At 36.4% G+C, this 18,819-nt stretch overlaps 1 protein-coding gene across 2 annotated transcripts in view; it reads left to right on the top strand.

Moving 5' to 3' along the window:
- The first annotated feature begins 503 nt into the window (after positions 1-503).
- bbs9 (Bardet-Biedl syndrome 9) overlaps positions 504-18,819 on the top strand; it is a 150,357-nt gene continuing 132,041 nt past the window's right edge. For both annotated transcript variants that reach the window (XM_028013515.1, XM_028013514.1), the window contains exons 1-9: positions 504-644; positions 1,828-1,950; positions 2,778-2,928; positions 4,934-4,998; positions 5,091-5,204; positions 11,685-11,859; positions 14,102-14,186; positions 14,857-15,040; positions 17,424-17,553. In XM_028013515.1, coding sequence (XP_027869316.1) covers positions 1,839-1,950; positions 2,778-2,928; positions 4,934-4,998; positions 5,091-5,204; positions 11,685-11,859; positions 14,102-14,186; positions 14,857-15,040; positions 17,424-17,553 — 1,016 coding nt within the window. In that variant the 5' untranslated portion in view covers positions 504-644; positions 1,828-1,838. The remainder of the gene's footprint in view (positions 645-1,827; positions 1,951-2,777; positions 2,929-4,933; positions 4,999-5,090; positions 5,205-11,684; positions 11,860-14,101; positions 14,187-14,856; positions 15,041-17,423; positions 17,554-18,819) is intronic.

Raw genomic sequence — 18,819 nt, 5'->3', positions numbered from 1 at the left:
TTTATTGTTTACACAATGCAACAAGCTTTTATTCCTACCTAAATGAATGAGTTGTACACAGAATGGGGGGGAAAATAAAATAAAAGCAGGGCTTTTGATTCAAGCCAAGAACATGGATATGGAAATCTGTCTCAAGTCTTCAAATGTTTTAATCTAATGAAACTACCTAAATTTTGTCTGCACTGCTTCCATTAAAAAAAAAAAAAAAAAGATCTAAAACCAGCCACTAATAGTTAAATGGATCTAGAGTATGTTTTTTTGTTTAAAGGACAAACGTGTCCTTTATCGACAAGCTGTGGTATATGACGTCTCAAGTGGCATTTACATTCGGATATTATGCTATGTTAAAGACATGGAATAATATATATATATATATATATATATATATATATATATATATATATATATATATATATTGTGCTGAATGTATAATTTATAAAAACGCCAGAAATCTATATAGTCATTATTCAAATCAAAACTTACTTTCCCATGGACCCCTTGGTTTCCGTTCTTGCGCACTAACTGTTCTTCACCGTTTAGCGTCACTGTCATGACAACAAGACGATGGCTCCAAGCGAGAAGATGAGAAATGTGATGTTTGCGTGAAGCAGGAATAACAAACGAGGAGTAACGCTTCTGTAAAGGTTAGAAAATTGTGAAACATCCCCGAATGCTTGTTTTTCATGGCGGTAAATGCCGGTTATATTGGGAGACTTATCCTGACCTACTAGCTTATAGGCAGGGAAGTTGGATAGAGAGCTAATTAGCCGCGGCTAAGCTAAAGTTAAATCAGTGGGCTTGACGATAGCTCCCGTTCAGTTGTTCTGTCTCATGCTTAGTATTAAAGCGGACCCTGGATGTATGTCATTAATTATTTTTATTGTTGCAACACAAAAATTATGTTTCCCAAGCAAGAAACTGTAAATGAAACCAGATACCCTCCGGTGCGTTGGGCTTCCCCAGGGAGTATTCCAGAGTTGTTCTGAATTGTTTGAAGTTGATCCTTTAACAGTACTGTGCTGTTAATTATTGTAATTTTAGCCATTAACTACACATGAAATAGTGTTGTCATGGTTTCTTACAAGTCATTGAGACCCATATAAACAAAGGCTGATTGTTTAAGGTTATAACTTTCACGACATGATATGATATTAATGTTGCGCATATATTGTTTCCTTTGGATAATAAACATTTTATTTTTATATCTGAACTGCTAAATAAATAGTCTGCAGAACTAGATTTCTGTTTTCAAATGCATTATAGAAAAACAAGCATTGTTATACTCCATGTAAATGGTCCAAACTTCCAGTTATTATAAAACAAATGCTCACTCATTTACTGTTTGTCTTTATCAAGTCTGTAGTTGCAAGCAGTTGAAATTAAGTGTGGTTGTTAGAATTGAAATAAAAGAAAAAGGCCTTTGTAGCTAATTTGCTTTAAAAGCCACTCAGGCTTTAAGGTCAGTGTGCTGAAGATAGGAGGGATTCTCTCTCTCTGGATTAACCGCCTGTTCCACCTGCTCAGCACTTGTCAAGTAGAAAAGCTGCTTGCCCCCACCTAGTCGCCTCTTCATTCTCCTCCATGCTAAATGTTTAGTAGTGAGCAAAGATCCAAAGCTAAATCCTCTTCAGGGCAAAAGGGCTGACTCTGCATTGCTTATTCAAAATATTTCATTTCATTTGCTTAATAGTAAATGTTATATGTCCTGGTGTGAACTATTTTTTTTTTTTTTTTTAATTAGAGACATTTCTATCTGCAGTGTAAAGACAAATGCTTGTTTCTCATATGCATTGATCAAGATTGCCCCCTCTGCTTTGCTCTGTCCAGTTGGAGGCGCCATGTCTCTTTTCAAAGCCCGTGACTGGTGGTCAGCTGCTCTCGGAGAGGGAGAGGAATTTGACCAGGGATGCCTGTGTGTCGGAGATGTGGACAACAGTGGTACAGGACATGGTCAGTTTGTCATGATGATCTTATCTTTACAACATGCTGACCTGAATGTATACTTCTGTTGAGGTCACGAATAGTAAAATGTCTCTGGATTTCCCCCTCTCAACAAATTTTCAAAGTTACATCAGTGTACGTTTTGGTATCTACAAAAGTATCTTGCAAAAATATTTACAGCCCCTGAACTTTTCCACATTTTGTAACTTTACATCCATGGACTTATATGAATTTCATTGGAGTTTTATGTGATAGATATATGTGCAGATTAATGCATAATAATAAAGTTGAAAAATGATACATGGTTTTGCAAAATTTTTTTAAATAAAACTTGTATTCACCCTACGCTGAGTCAAGATTTGTAGAACCATGCTTTGCTCCAATAACATCTGCAAGTGGTCTGGGTTATAGCTCTACCAGCTTCATATTGTCAGAGACTGAAATTCCTGAGACTGAAACTTTGAAAAAGGACAGAGACAGAGAGCATCTTTAAAAATCAAATGATCTCATTTGTTTTTCAACTGGATTTTGGCCTGGACTCTGTCATTCTAAACCATGAATATAATTTGATGATAATCTTTCTAATGTAGCTCTGGCTGAATGTGGAGGGTACTGTGCCAAGTCTTCTGCATGGTTTCTTCAAGTATTGTCATCCATTAAGCTGTCGCTGTTAAAGAAAAGTGTATTCAAATTATGGTTCTGCCATGTTTCAAAGTCAGAGTGGTGTGTTCAGGGGGATATTTCTGCAGTTCCTCCAGAATCACCTTATAAAAGCCTGCCTAAATATAGTGAGTAGTAATTTCTGTTTCCCTTCTGTCTTATTAACTATCTTACAGACAAGATTGTTGTGGGCAGCTACATGGGGATGCTGCGGATTTTCTCCCCAAATGCCAATAAGCTGAGCGATGGTGGCACGGCTGATGCACAGCTCCTTGAAGTTCAACTTCAAAATGCCATTATTCAGGTGGAAGTTGGGAAGTTTGTCTCGTAAGTATTTACCTTGAACCCAGATCAAGTAGTAAAAAGGAACATGGGGTGATGCATTGTGTAGAATGTTTGCCTCACTTGTCGTATTTTCTTTTATTTTAGGGCAAACTTGCGGGTTCAGGACATTTATTTTGTAACTCGCATATCCAACTTTCATACATTGTTGTGTCTAATTTGAGTGAATCACAGTGATTAATGTTTGCATTTGCTAACTGAATAAGTGAGAGCAATGCATCACTGAATGCTGGTCTTCTCATGCATTTCTCCCCGCAGCCCCCATTCAATTAAATCACAGGCATGGTTGAAAAAATTTAAAACTGTCAGAAATGTTGTTTTTCACAAGCTTTACTGCTACAGAGCTTCTTTTGTCAAATACTTTACTCTCTGGGGCTTTATATGTTACCATACCTGTAAGTCATTGTTGTTTTGATATTAATATTTTAAATATTATTATTTGTTTTCTCTGTGTGTTTACTTTGATCATTGTGTATCGCCTAATGGTTTTATGCATGTTAATGTCTGCAAAACACTTTGTGTTACACTTACCTAAAGTGTTCAGATAAAGTTTGATTTACTGCTTAATACATATAAGTGGGCATGAGATGCTTTTCCATATTTTCATACTTTCATGCAAAAATCTCAATCGTATTTTCATCTGACTCATATATGGTCATTCCTATGCGAAATGTATTTTACCTCCCTTGCAGTCTTACTCAATGTGCGTAGTGGCAATATAAACTTTTGTTTTCATCCACCCCTATTATCAGAGTTCCAGAAATTGTAAACTTTGAAGCTGTTGCTCTGACTATAGATAGTCGGAGCAAAAGCTCTGACTAAGATTAAAACGGTTTGCGGTTATGAAAATCAACTTGCTTATGCTTAACAACTTGTTGTCATGTCTTGGTAAAAATGGGCCTTTATGTCACATTTATTGTTATTTGATTCAGATACTGTGGTGCTCCTGGAATGTAAGCATACACTTTCTAACAATATGTCTTGGCTAATAGTAAATACAGTTGCTGCTTTTTACACTTCAGAGTTGTATGGTGTTGTAAATACTTTAGATTTTTTATAAGAAATATATCAATATGTTGGCCTCAGACATAACTGTCAAATTTGCTTCCCTGTTTTGCCATTATTTTTGGTACTACTACCTCACATGGCGTTTTTGTGGCTATGCAGGAACAGACATTTCTTGGAAAAGCTGTGGTTTATATCAAAGGCTTCCCACATCATCACATTGGGGGCAAAATCCAACTAAATCAGTCTGTTTGGAACATGTTATGTTTTTCAACATGTGGTTTTTTTTGAGACAACACTCTTCAGAGGCTGCAGGGCGTTTTGGAGGTTGTCGTTGAGGAATGCTGTGGAAGTCAGGCCGAGGTGGGCAGATGGTAAAATGTTTTGTTTCAGCACTGACAAGGTCAATTTTCAAGGGTTGGGATCCAAGTTTTACTTCCTTGTTGCCCCCACATGCAAAACAAATAAAGAGAAATAAAGAGTTATTGAAAGTTAGAAAAGCTGCTTTTGCTTTGCTGAGTTCAAAAAGAGGACTTCTTTGTGGTTTTGTGGTGAACTATATAAAAAACTAGGATTAACTTCACTGGAATATCACCTACCACACAACTGTAAGCAGTGTTTAAAACAAAATGGACCAGCTGTTAAAGTAATTATTTTACAAGTGAATGTTAAAATAAGTCTGGATTCCATCCTGAGGCTGAAAACATGAGTTTTACCACAGAGGCAGGAAGCATCTGCCTTTCTGGAATATCTGAGGACAGAACTGCTGGCCCTGCATGTCTGTGCCTATTGTTAGAGACCTCTCTAATCCAACTTACAACTAACTGGAACTGTTTTGTTTGAATCTATCCTCCTTGACTCATGTCATTCAAGATTTGAGCTTCTAAACATTGATCAATAACCACATATTTCAGTTTTTATTTTTTATTCAAAAGTCAGTATTTATATAATTGCAATTATATTTTTCAATTAAAATTCCTTTTAGGTGTTCAGACCTCCTTCATCTGGCTGTTCTTCACCCAAGGAAGCTGTCAGTTTACTCTGTGACAGGTAACAGACACCTTCACATAGCTACTGATCATATAATTTTTGCCCTCCCCTGTTTAGTAAGCATATATTTTTTTGTTTTCTTTGTTGCTCAGGTACTTCAGGGAATGTAGAACATGGAGATCAGTACCAGCTGAAGTTAATGTATGAGCATAACCTGCAAAGAACAGCCTGCAACATGACGTATGGCACTTTTGGAGGAGTCACAGGTAGTCACATGATCTGCTTTGTATCCTTCTGGGTTGTAGTTGCCTGCTGAAGAAATGTCGGCACAACTTTTTGCTGTATGTGCATCCAGATTTTAACTCAAACTTTTTTCTGGTAGAGGGTAAAAGGGCGTGTCTTTATATTTACTGAGTACTTTCTCTTAATATTTCCACTCCTACTTTTATTAAAACCAATTTAAATTTCAAACAATTAGAGAAGGATACAGATTCTCTCCCCCCCCCCCCCACACACACACACAAATCATTATTTGCTTCCATGCTTTTGAATAAAATCAGATTTAAAAATTAATCCTAAAATTAGATCTGGGCTCATAGCAGGTAGTTGGATATGTTACCAGTGTTTGAATGCATTATGCAAGTTAACGTCCTTGCAAACACGGTGTCCTGTAAAAGGGTTCATACAACTTGAGCTCTTACATTTTATGTCACAACCACAAACTTCAAGTTAATTTCAGTGGGATTTCATGTGAAAGATAATGTGAAGTGGTGCATAATTGTAAAGTTGAAGAGATCTTGCGTGAGAATGGTTTCAGCCTTATTTAGTCAGATTCCTCTGGGTAAACTCTAGCACTGCAACCAGTAGTCTTCATAAGTCACCTAATTAGTAAATAAAGTTGATCACTAAGAAAAGCTGAGGCAAAGTAGGGATAAAGTTGTGGAAAGCAGGACAAGATGATAAAACTAATACCAATCTTTAACATCTAACGGAGCACTGTTCAGTCAATCCAAAAATGGAAAGATTGTGACACAAAATGCAAATTTACCAAGACATAGCCTTTCTCCCAGGGAATCAACAGAGAGGCTCATGATATTTCTGGAGGAGCTACAGCTCAGGTCAAAGAATCTGTAGACAAAACAACTATAAGTCATACGTTCCAAAAATCCTGCCTTAGTGGAAGACTGGGAAAAGAAAACCAATGTAAATAAAAGAAGTAATAAGACATTCTTTTTGCAGTTTGCCAGAAGTCATATATAGGAGACATTTCAAATATAGGGGACATTTGAAAGAAGGTACTTTACTCAGATAAGACCAAAATTGAGTTTTTGGCTTACATGCTAAATGCTCTGTGTGTTGTAAAAGTAAGACTATAGATCACCCCCCAGGATAGCACATCGTGTTGTAAGTATCATGCCGTGGGAATGCTTTTCTTCAGCCAAAACGAGGAAGCTGTTCAGAGTTGATTGGGAATTGGATGAAAATAAACACAAGGTGATATACAGAAAACAGGAAGGGCTCAGTCGGGAAGGGCTCATTCAAAGTCCAGGGTAAATGCATAAAAGAAAGATGTGGAAAGACTGAGCCTCTCAATCCAATTTGACTGCGTTTGAGATGTTTTGTGAAAAAAAAAAGAGGCAATAATTTTAACCTCTAGATGTGCAAACTAAAGAGTCACGCTCTAATGTTGAATGTCCTGTGTACTTTCCTTCATTGGAATAAATGTGCATGAGTGAGTCAGTGTGTGATGTGTGTGTTTCTATAAAAGGGGCTGTGGCAGCACCTGACAAATGCATGAAAGTTTGAAGCTGTGTGCAAGGAGCAAAGGAGAGTGAGAGGGTACATACAACTGCTCCATCTTTAGTTCACCGGACTCTCGGAAAAACCAAGTAGGGGAAAGCCCTCAGTTAGTCAGCGCCCAAGGAAAACACACACACGGACATACACGTGCACACAGACGCACAGGGAACCCCCTTTAAAGTACAGAAAATGACCTTTTTAAATAAAGGCTTTATTGTCGAGGTGTGTGTGTGGGTGTGTGTGTGTGTGTGTGTGTGTGTGTGTGTATGAAGAGAGCTGTTGCCAGACACTGTGGCCTGGCATGATGAGCCTGTCATTCACTTTGTGTTTAGGGAGCCTGGGTGTGTGGGTGTGCATGTGTGGAAGTGTGTATTTGATTGATAGAAAGAGCAGCCTGGGCTCATTAAAACCAATACCTCAGCATTTACTCAAATCACGTGCGGCATGCATGCCACAAACCAATGAATGTGACTTTGTCTGTATGTACTTTCTGGTATTACAACACTGTGGAGCAGGTCTTGTATATGTCAACTGAGGTCTCGCACAAAATCAAGCTTTTATATGTATGAAGTGCATTTTCCCGTCCAGGCATGAAGCCCAGATTTCAAGCACTTTAAACCCAAGTAAATTAATCTAAATGGTATTTTCAGATAAACCCCATTAAAGTAATAACTTTGAGTCTGAAATTCAGGCACAAGCTCACAAACTATACATTTATTTTGATAATTATTTAAAGCAAAATCGATCAACAAAAAAATACACTGCCCCTTTCAAAACTAAAACCCTCCTCTTCTTTCCTGTGTGTTATTTCTCCACTAGATGGCAGTGAAACGTCAGAAGTTCAGTTTCTAATGAACGTTGTATGACTTAAATGAACGGGATGTTGTATTGCTTCTTGAAGGGGGATTCCCTTTTTTCTCCCCATCACTGCATAGAACTCATAGTTAAGCTGGAGAATAATCTTACATTACTAGAAGTTAACTTCTGTAATTTAAAAGTCAAAACTGCACAAACATAATTTTACATGTCTTCTTAGCATTATTATTATACACTGCTCAAAAAAATAAAGGGAACACTTAAACAGGTGTTTAACACTTAAAGTGTTCCCTTTATTTTTTTGAGCAGTATATATATTTTTTCTTCTGTTGATCATAGTAGTTTGCAAAATTCTTAGCAGAAATTTAGAAATGGTGCAAAGCCATTGTATATACAAGTATACAAGAACTTGTTGAATAACTATTTGTTGTTTCTAACATTGGTTGAATTAGGCTGCACAGTGGTACAGTTGGCAGCACTGTTGCCTTGGTTTATTTTCAATGTTCATGAGTTCTCTCTGGGTACTGCAGATTCCCCCCGCTGTCCAAATTAGGTTAATATCTCTCTAATTGCAATGATAAATGGGTATAGGCAATGGATGGTAAAATTACAAACACACTCAGTGATTAACAGACACTGTTGGGTTTCCTTTGATAGGTTACTGAACAGGAAAAGGTGCACAGAGCAACCAGAGAAACCTGGTACCTATAAATGTAATTTGTGTGACAGTGTGTTCAAACTGTGTGCCTTAATACGCAGAAGTTGGTGTGCGTGGGAATGTTTTTACAAGACGTGTCTGCTGCTACACGTGAGTGCGTCAGTGTGTGTATGGTGGTCTATAGTAGCAGCCATTTAGCAGCGCTGTAGGCGCTGTAATAGCAGCTCTGCACTAATACAGCTCTAATGACTGAGCTGCCTCTGGGTTTGGGTCACATTCAGGCCACACACACACAAACCCCAAAGTATGGACCGGTCTTTACAAGCTTAGGTGAACGCACACACACATATATACACGTGCACAAACATTCATGCACAAAAATAAAAAAGCCTGGGCACACACTCTGACATATACAGACAGTGTGTTTCTCACACACTCTCATGTTCTCACACAGAGGTGAGGCGCTGCCCTCTGCAGCGTGCAGCCAGCCTCTGTTCTTTGTTGGCGGCTCATTTTAACATTTCTTTTCAATAATACTAATAATACAGGCCTGTTTCCTCTACTGTGTCTGAGTTGTGGTGCCCTCATGCTAGGTACATGAGCACATTTGATATTATGGCAATGAGTTCTACCATTTCTCTTATTGATAAATAGGGCTGTGTCAAGTGGAGTACATGTTGTTCTTTCGCTGTTTGCTGTTTTTTATCAGCAGACTCCTTATAAATCAGTAAGGTTCTTGTCTTGAAGGAAGATCTAATTCTCTTCCAGCTCAGGTCGTTGTGACCCTTTCTGGTTTGTTGCTCACATCTGGTGTTTCTTAAAAAGACCCTGATGTAATGAGGATTTAAAAAAAAAATCCTAGTAACATTTAATTTTAAGCTTTTGGTCTTTCCTCTTTTGGATATCATATTCAGCATTATATCATTATGTTCTTAGTTTATATTTAAACAAGAGCAATTAAATAAAATGTATCAGAATTAAAGCATGTACATTATCAGTCGCTAACTGTTGGGTGTACTATTTAGTAGGGTAATATATTTCAGACAGCATGAATTTAAACTCTGTTTGCCAGTAAGATATCTAGTTTGTTAGATAATTAGTCTTCTATTGTGATTTATAGACACACCTGAATTATGCCTTCGCTACCAAGATGCTAAAGCTTGGTTAATAAGGTTTTTGCTAATTGAAAAGTAAAAGCAAAGCAGAAAAAATGTGGGTGAATCGTTATAGATATCAATATTGTTGAGCCCTAGTTTAAAGAGAATATTTGATGAGAATTTACATCATGTGTCACACAATATTCTGTATTTGAGTTTGAGTATTAATTTGCAAGCTTTAAAGTTTGTGTATATTGTTTGTCCTCAGCAACTCAAAAAATCTATCTTAATACACATCAAACACCAAGTTTATTTTATGAAATATTTAAATGCTTTTCTCTAGAAATTCCAAAATATTAATAACTTTCAATACCCAATTAATATTAATATACCATTAGTATTTCCAAACAAATTATACTGTACATTTTTTAATGTGCAATGTTTCATTAGACACTAAGAAAGAAATAGTATAAACTGAATATTAGCAATGCCACATATTAGAGCTTAAATATGTAATTTAGAGGTTTTATTTATGCTGTTTCTTGGTATTAAGTGTTTTTTTTTTTTTACATTTTCAATTCCAAGAATAGAGTGTGTAAAAAATGCAATACCATTATGAAAAATAGCTTTTACTGATATAACAGGTGGGTGACTTTTGCTTTTATTCAAATAAATCTGATTTTATGTAAGAGGCTACAATTACAGTCGGAACATGATTAGAAATAACACACAACCCCAGTGATGACAGACACTGTTAGAGCTACAGTTACCTCAGGCCTGTGTGTTTCCATTATTTTTCCACATTTGGAGTAGTCACACAGCAGTTATTTGAGACAGACATTTCATGCTCTTTTCTTCATGTATTTATTTTGTAAATGCTTCAAATATGCACACAATACACCCTCTAATACACGAATATTCAAGCATGCATGCCTTCCTCCTATATCTGCTGTTGTGCTCATGTGGTGCGGTTTCAAGGCCATGTCCTTGTGTGTGTTAACGGCCAACCTGAAAGACAACTCATCACTAACACACTCTCACTTGTTTACATGGCATAGGTGTGTAAGTGTGTGAAACTTTTTTCTGTCTAAATCCTTGGTGATGGATATCAAGTGTGTGTGTGTGTAGGTGTTGCGCTGTAGGAGGTTGTCTTCCTGACCTGTAGTTGATGGCAGTATGACTTTTAATAGCGCATTGAGGCCTAATTATAGTTCTGCGGCTCACGTAGCTCCACTGCTTTATGGCCATGCACGTGTCGGTGTGTTTTGTGAGTTAGGGCTTTGTAAATTCAACATCCTGGCATTCCTACTGAACACACACACGCGTGTGCACGCCTACACTTAAACTCAGGTGTGTTGGCGTGTGGGTGTGGAGGTGTTAATCGAGATATCAGATTCAGCCATGGGGGGAAGCACACCTTACAGAACAAAACAGAACAGGGCTGAAATAAAACAGAACAATGCCAGTCATCCAGGGTTTGTCAGCTGCTGTAATGCAGAATATAAATCTAAACATTATTGTCTCCCATCTCACAATTGGTTTTCCTGCAAAGTTAACTCCTGAAGACAGTTGTTAGCACTGGAGTTTACTGTGGTATCAGAATAAAGGAAGATAAATACTTGGGGTGCACCGATTGGCGTTTTCTGACCAGTCACTAATTACCAATCTTTTAAAAGCTTCACTTACTGATTCCAATTTTGGCTGGTGCTGATTTTTTTGTCTGAAATGTTGGTATTTATTGTAAAAAAAGTCATTGAGTTAGCGACAGTGAGGGGACTATTATTAACTGCAAGCATGTAGATCTTGCACATGTAAGTATCAGCCAATTGCCCTCCCAAAATTAATCAGGTCCAAGTGCAGATGCGCCCCATATTTTTCAGTCTTTTATTTATAAAAAAAAATTAAAAATCAGATATTGTTCCTTACAATTTATCATAATAAATACAGTGAAGTTTGTGTTTGTAATGTTACACAGTGTGAAAAGTTTAATGTATATGAATCCTGTTGCAATGTTTGGAAAATGCTCTCACATAGATACAGATATTTGAGAGGAATTTGACAAGTTCGACTTCTTAAATTCAAAGTAGGAAGTAAAAAAAAAAACAAAAATCCTAATTTTGTAAATCAATAAGAATCTGAATAATTCCTTTCAATGATAATGTTGACAGTGAAAGCAAAACGTTCCTTTGAGTTTAAGTACAGGATAGAGAAAAGTGTTACTTTTGATATGTCGAAGTTATTTACATTAAAAGCTTTGGACTAAATAGCCTTTTTCACACTTTTCAAAAGTCAGTCTTTGGATGATATGTTGCTTTTTTTCCTATAGTAGGAGTTTGAACCGTCTTCTGTGCGTTGTTCCCACTTTTCTCCATCAGGTCACCATTCCTTGTGCATCCAGTCTATGGATGGCATGCTGATGTTCTTTGAGCAGGACAGCTACTCTTTTGGCAGGTTCCTTCCTGGCTTTCTGCTGCCCGGTCCGCTGGCCTACAATCCCAGAACCGACAGCTTCCTCACCGTGTCTTCTGCACGCCAGCTTGAAGGCTACAAGTAGGTTTATTCTAAAAAGCAACTGTGATGCATCTGCTGGCAACAGTTTTTTTCTGGAAATCTAACTAGTGAATAAATCCACCTCTTTATATACAGAAATGACCTGTAACTGACAAATATTTGCCATCTTAAACATTGAGGTTAAACAATTTCATAACTATTCAAATAGTATTGTAGTAGAGAAAATCATGGCTAATATTATAAGCTTTGCCTTCCGTGAAGTTATTTATTTTTACTATAAAACATCACTGAGCGGACCAGAACAGAAACATACACAAATCTGTATTTGTATGCACACAAGCTTAGTTTGCCTGCTGGTTTAAGACATAAAATCCCAAATTAAACCTGATTCCACTGAATAAAAATACTTCATGCTATAGATGAACACAGTTTTTTCTCACCACTGCATTTCAAATTTGCTTTAAAAGGCTTGAACCATAAGTGAAACACTAAGCAACATTTTAATATATAATGATGGCACTTCGCAAAATATAAAGTTTACTGATTTTCTAAATTGTTGAATGGGTAGTGTCTAATATGACTTTGTATTTTTATATTTTTATGATGTAAAGCACTTTGAACTGCCTTGTTGCAAATGAGCTATACAAATAAACTTGACTGGTTGATTATGAAAAATAATGCCACTATAGTGGAATAAAGCTAATGGCTATTAGATTGCAAATAAATTTGTTGAGAAATTGCATTTTCTGCTTTTTAAAGCACATTACTTTGATTTTGAAGTCAAATGATCATTTAATAAAATCAAAGTGGACTGAGCTGAGGAAACATTACCATTACCCGTCTCCATATGTATCAAACAAGTATACATGTTTAGTGTTATGTGGAATATAATTCAGTCACTCAGACAGTGGTATGCCTGTGAATTCACTAAATCTTTTCTGTAAACATCCCTGCCCTGACACATTTTATATATTTTAGGTTATTTTTTCTCCAAGTAGTGCTCACAGCATGATGAAAATGTTTCTTTACTGGCAGTCATCCATAAAGCTCATTAGTTTCCTGCTGGTCTTTGCAGAGGCTAAGCAGAGGCTGCTATGGATGAGTAGAAACAATAAATCATGTGTTTTACTGCAAAAATCTAACTTTAGGATTTCTTCTTTTATTACATTTGACCCTTGTGAAAAAGGAAGAAAGTTTTACACGTTTCTCAATGTGTTTTTCTAAAATCCGTTTATACAATTTGATTATCAAAGAACTTGTGGATACTGCTGAAACGTTGATCCAGTTTGGTTCAAGAGAAATACAGGTTCCTCCTGACCACAAATAATGGTCACAAATTCAGAGTGACCCTTTGTATTTATGCTTTCAAGAAAAAACTGTAAGCATTGGAGACGTACAGAATTTTGTTGTCATTTTTGTTGTATGGAAGAACCCTCAATGTTATCTTGTAATATTATAATAAAATCCTTATGATAATATTATGATATGCTCATAATATTAATGAGCATATCGCTAAAATAAAAAAAATAAAACATGCAGAGCCCATGAGGTGATGCACTGGATGCCTTTATAGATCAAGACTGCTGTTATTTAATATAGGTTTTAAACCTGTCTGATTCGATTAATACCAGTTTTATGGTCCAAAGACATTTTTCAGCATGATAACACAGACTGGCTAGGTCAGCAGGTATTTAGTGTTTGGTCTGTGGTTCGGAGTCATACTGGGTTACGTTTAGAGCGCTGTTCATTCAGGTGTTGGTGAAGAAAGACAGATTCCTGCCAAGCTGCTTCGTCTGCCAGCCTCTTACTGGAAAACGGCTAACACTACAAATGCCAAAGTCAACTGACCACAGATCAGCTTGACCACTTAACTTTTTGACAGATGTATACTGTTCACTGACTAAAACTGATTAACTGCCATTTCCTGAAAAAGGTGGGTCATTACAGTGTTGACTGATTTAAGAGAGGCTGTGAATAAGGGAAATTTTTTTAACATGCTTTATGATATTTCACTTTAACATTTGAACATTAACCAACAATGGAAAGAGAATGTTAGCTGGAATTAAAATCCAAGTTAAACGTAGGAAAGCAAAGCTACAATTAAAGATAAAACTGAAAATTTAAATGCAGTGCTGGATAACCTGTGTTAATTTTATCATATTATGATTAAAATTACATATTATATTGATACAAAAGAGCACTCTTGATAGTACTTGAACAGGATTTTAGAAATAGTATCACTGTTTTTGTCAGTAACTGTTTGTTTCATTTTGACTCTCAGGTATGAGACTCTGGCCATTGCTACAGATGCAGAGAGTCGACAGGATTCAGATTTACTCCCTAAAACTGGGGGCAAGAGGCTGACGGTGAGTCTGAAATTCAGATACAGATAGACCGAAGTTCTGAATGAGCTTGGTTGATTGTCAAACATATACATAGCGACACATTTGAATCCCTGCTAAAAAAAAAAAAAAGGAAAGAATTGAACCTTAAATGCATTTTCTGCACATTTGATATCTAAAAAGAAAGTTTTATACACTTTGCTTAACAGAGTTGTTAGTTGTAATAGTCTGCATTTTAACAATGTAGAGTAAAAAGGTATTTATATCTTATATGTCCACTGAACATGATATGTTTAGGATAAATATACCCAAGTACAATTGATCTGCTATCCTGGTTTTTGTTGCTCTTTCAGTTTTACCATTATATCCTTGATTTCTTTAATTTTTGAGGTTGATGACAGCTTTATCTGTTATTACCTCTTGGTTGCATAACTATTAGCCACATGCATTTGATTAAAAGTGTTTGTAGTGCAGAAGTATTTGAAATTATGCTTCAGTCATATACATCCTGTATAAGTTATCTTGTTTGTGCCTTACAGTCGCAATATGTAACAAAAATTATGCGAGTCTTTCAAGTTTTTTGAAGGCTTGTTCAAATAGTGATTATTCATAATTTACATTAATTTAAAGTTGAAGAATAGTACAATAATATTAATTAGAATGGTCTGCTTTAATTTTGTGTGTCTCTCTACAGCCTGACTGGACATTTGTCCTGGGAGAACAGGCCCTGGACATATCAGTACCCTCATTCTCCCATTCTTCTTCCTCCGTCATGGTACTGGGCGAGAGGAACCTCTTCTGTCTTCGTGATAACGGACAAATACGCTTCATGAAGAAACTAGAATTTAATCCCAGCTGTTTCCTACCTTATATCTCAGGTAAAGTGGAGAAAAATTGGCACATAAACTACAGCTTTTCTCTTCTGAACAGAAGAGACTCTTTGTTTGCTTCTACCTCACAAGATTCTCTAGACTGTGATATTTATTGACTGTGTTGGGAAGATTTCCACATGGCTGGAGTTTGCATTGTCAACAATAACTCGATTAAAATATTTTCAGCAGGTACATATTAACAGTGTGACTATTTGAACTGCCACCAAATTTTCAGTAGCAAATCAAACAGTCACACTGTCTTAAAACATTTGCTCATAGTTTTTGTGTTGTGTAAGGAGTGTAGACAACAGCGATCTGTTGCAGACTTTTTTTTAATTCTTTCCTTCTGGCCTCTGGCCTCACATCTGCCTCAGATGGATCAAATCTCTTATCCTTATCGACAGTCCCCCTCCATCCATCTTTCTTTCTGTCTGTCTGTGTCTTTCTTCCTTTCTTTCTTTTATTTTGTAAATGTTTTGGCCTCAGTTCCAAAATGAGATTTCTTCACCTCTATGATAAATAATGATGACTTCTAACTGTAAGAATGCAATAAACAGATGACAGATCTATTCAAATACACGCATTATTATTTGGTCATTTTATTGTTATGAAATGATGTAAGTCATATGCAGCGGCCTTCAGTTTTCATTTAAACTAAATCACTTTGGGGTCACTAAACACTATGTGCATGCAAACATAAAAATCACTCAAGAGCCTGTTATCATGCCAAGGAATGTAGTGAGATCATATTTCTATTATTCAAAAAAATATATGTATTAGACAGAGCATTTTTATAATGGTTTTCAATCCCTTTCTACAGCTGAACATTGTGTTTTAATGGCTTGAGCATTCTACCCTTTTCCTTATCTTTTCCTTATATCTTTATTCTACATCAGGTTTATTGGGGTGGAGGGAAGGACTTTAAAAAGTCAAATAGGACTGCAACAATTAATCAGATTAATCATTATAAATCTATTATTGAAAAATTCAACTAATTTAGTAATTTATTATTGTTAACTGGAGCATATTTCGAAATTTCGTTCTGTATACACCCTGTGCATGCAAAATGACAATAAAGTCAGTCTAAGTCTAAGTCATATAGACCATTTTTTAAAAGGACAAGTAGAAAGGGCTTTGCTTTTCACATGATGATGTTACAAGTATAATTTGCAGATGCATCAAATAACCAAGCATGTACACTACAGGAATGCTACATTTGTGCTTTTCAGGCAATAAAATGTTTATTTCCTTATTCAAAAAAAGAAAGTGAATTGCTTATTTGCATCTTATCATGTATGCCTAATTGTATAAAAAAGACTTAAATGAAACATCTGGAAAATGTGCCATTTTTTGTTATCTGACTAATCTAACTAATCGAAAGAATAACCAAATACTAAAGTAACTGTTAGTTCCAGCCCTAATGTCAAGCAGTAAAGTAAATACATACATAGTTTGAGAAGAAAATTAGCTCAGAAACATGTTACAACAGTGAAAATCAAGTAGCAACAATGGAAATCAACTGGCTTTACTATGGAGACAATGGAGAAGACAGGAATGAACAAAAGGTTAAAAACACCATAATTCACACTCCTCCTTCTATAATTAAACTGTCATTTTTAGGAGTCTGCTGAGATATAAGGTGTGTTTGCTTTGATGTGGCATCAACATACACTCTATCATTTTGACCCCAGCACTGTAATACCCTGCTGACCGCTGTTACTATATTATAACTTCTGTGAGCTTTGTTTTGCGTGTGGCCGTCACCTCAGATCTCACTAGGTGGTAACTGCACCATCGGTGGGTTGACTGGATGGTGCGAGTTGATATACAGGCAGTATTTATATTTCATGTTTCTAGCCTTGGTTCACAAGAGAAAGTGCCTAAGCTGTATTTACAGTACACCTATAAGAGCAGAGTTTGTGTCTGAATGAAGGATCTTGATGACAGCATCTCTTATTCAAACCATATGTGAAGCGTAAAGAGATGATTTCCCTGTTACGGAGAGTTCAAGCTGCTCTCATCCTGAAGGGCAGTGCCACCCACCACAGGAATTTGTTATTTTTGTCCATGGTTGTTAGATTTGTGAATATGTGCCACTGTTTCATGTAACTAAGAATGAGAAACTAAAACCTCAAATTTGTGCTCCTATGAAACTGATGATAACTTTCTAACCACAAGACACCAATGTGAATAAATGCACCAGAGAGATTGTTGGGGTTTTTTTAACTTACAGAAAAATTCCTACTTATCTGACTCGAGAATTTGTGTTCAAAATGTCTCTGACTTGTAGATCTTTTTTTATTGCTCCATAATCTACAAGCCTGCTTCAAAAATGTTTAAAAGTGACAGATTTTCTGCCTAATCTCTTTTGTCTGTTATTATTTTTTAGTGAAAGATGGCACCACAAACCTGCTGCTTGGTAACCACAACAACATGCTGCTGGTTTACCAGGACGTCACGCTGAAGTGGGCAGCCCAGCTTCCCTTTGTCCCCGTGGCTGTTCGTGTCGCCAATCTCCCGTAAGTTCCCCGCCAGTAAAACAGCACATCTGGGGCTGATGTGTGATGCACAAAGCAATACTCATCCATGTAGAGCTTATCTTGTATTCTAGAATTGTGCCGCTCATGGTGGCAGGATGTTGGAGTTGCTGTATGTTAGCTTAGATTTGTTCTTTCAGTAGACTTTTGTTCTTAATTTTTTTGGCAAGGTATCATGGATGCTGTGCAGGTGGAATAATTTTTGCTCAATTTTTTTGGCAATTGTTATGATGTGACCGTGGCAATAAAGTATTGTTTTTTACATCTCGGAGAAGCTGATTAGGATCTCAAGCGCTCAAATAATATGACCCCAAACCCCAGAATGGTTTAAAAAGAAGCCCAAAAGAGGTTTAAAGAGTAGTAGGCAAAGTAAATTAGGTGAATTAGCAGTTTTTGACAAAAACTGATGGAGTCATTCAGGACATGTTTATGGGGAATATCATTCCTACTAATTGGAAATTAAACTGTTAGCATGTGTTCATGAGATTGCCATACATCAACAGTCTTTAGTCAGAGGGATGTTCAGATTTGTTGCAAGACTGACTGTTACCATAGATCCTTTCTGCCACAGCGTTGCCATCCACAATGTCTCTTTGAAGCTGCTTGGATGATATGAGTTATGAAAGCATTTAATTTTACCTTTGGATAAATGAAGTATTTTTGAATTTTAATTTGATTTAAATCTTATCATTATCTAGTAAATAGTACTGTCACGTGCAGGTAAAAATCCTTGAAATAAATTCCTCTGAGCCACTATTCAAAATGGGAAAAAACAAGACAACCTGTCATTAAATAGGGTTTTGATTGTGTGAGTCTGAAAATGGTTAATGGAAACAACTCTTTGACTAAACATTTCCATTTCTAATGTCAGATAAATACAAAGAAACAGTTGCTCATACTTTCAGATAAACAAGACTGACTGTGTAAGTTTATCTTACCACCGTATGTAACAAAATAGATGTCAAGGGAGGTAAAAATCAGTTTAGTTTTAAGTAAATGAGTAAAAAGTGGAATCTAAGGTCTACCAAATCTCCTTAAAATTGAAAGACTCTGTACAAAGTGTATGCATTTTTCTGAATGTAGGCGTAAATATTCACATGAGCACTAGTAAACATGGAACAGGTACGCTGACTCAGTTATCAGCTTGTAAAATCCAGAGTTTTGGCAGGAAATAACCCTGCAATGTGTTCCAGCTGGCCAATCATAGCATAGTGAGGAGGGACCAGTCAGAGCCAATCCTTTGTCTTT

The sequence above is a fragment of the Xiphophorus couchianus genome, chromosome 3 (assembly GCF_001444195.1).
Source record: "Xiphophorus couchianus chromosome 3, X_couchianus-1.0, whole genome shotgun sequence".
Classification (NCBI taxonomy): domain Eukaryota; kingdom Metazoa; phylum Chordata; class Actinopteri; order Cyprinodontiformes; family Poeciliidae; genus Xiphophorus; species Xiphophorus couchianus.
The sequence above is the reverse complement of the archived record's forward strand: the minus strand, read 5'-3'. Positions and strand labels throughout refer to the sequence as shown.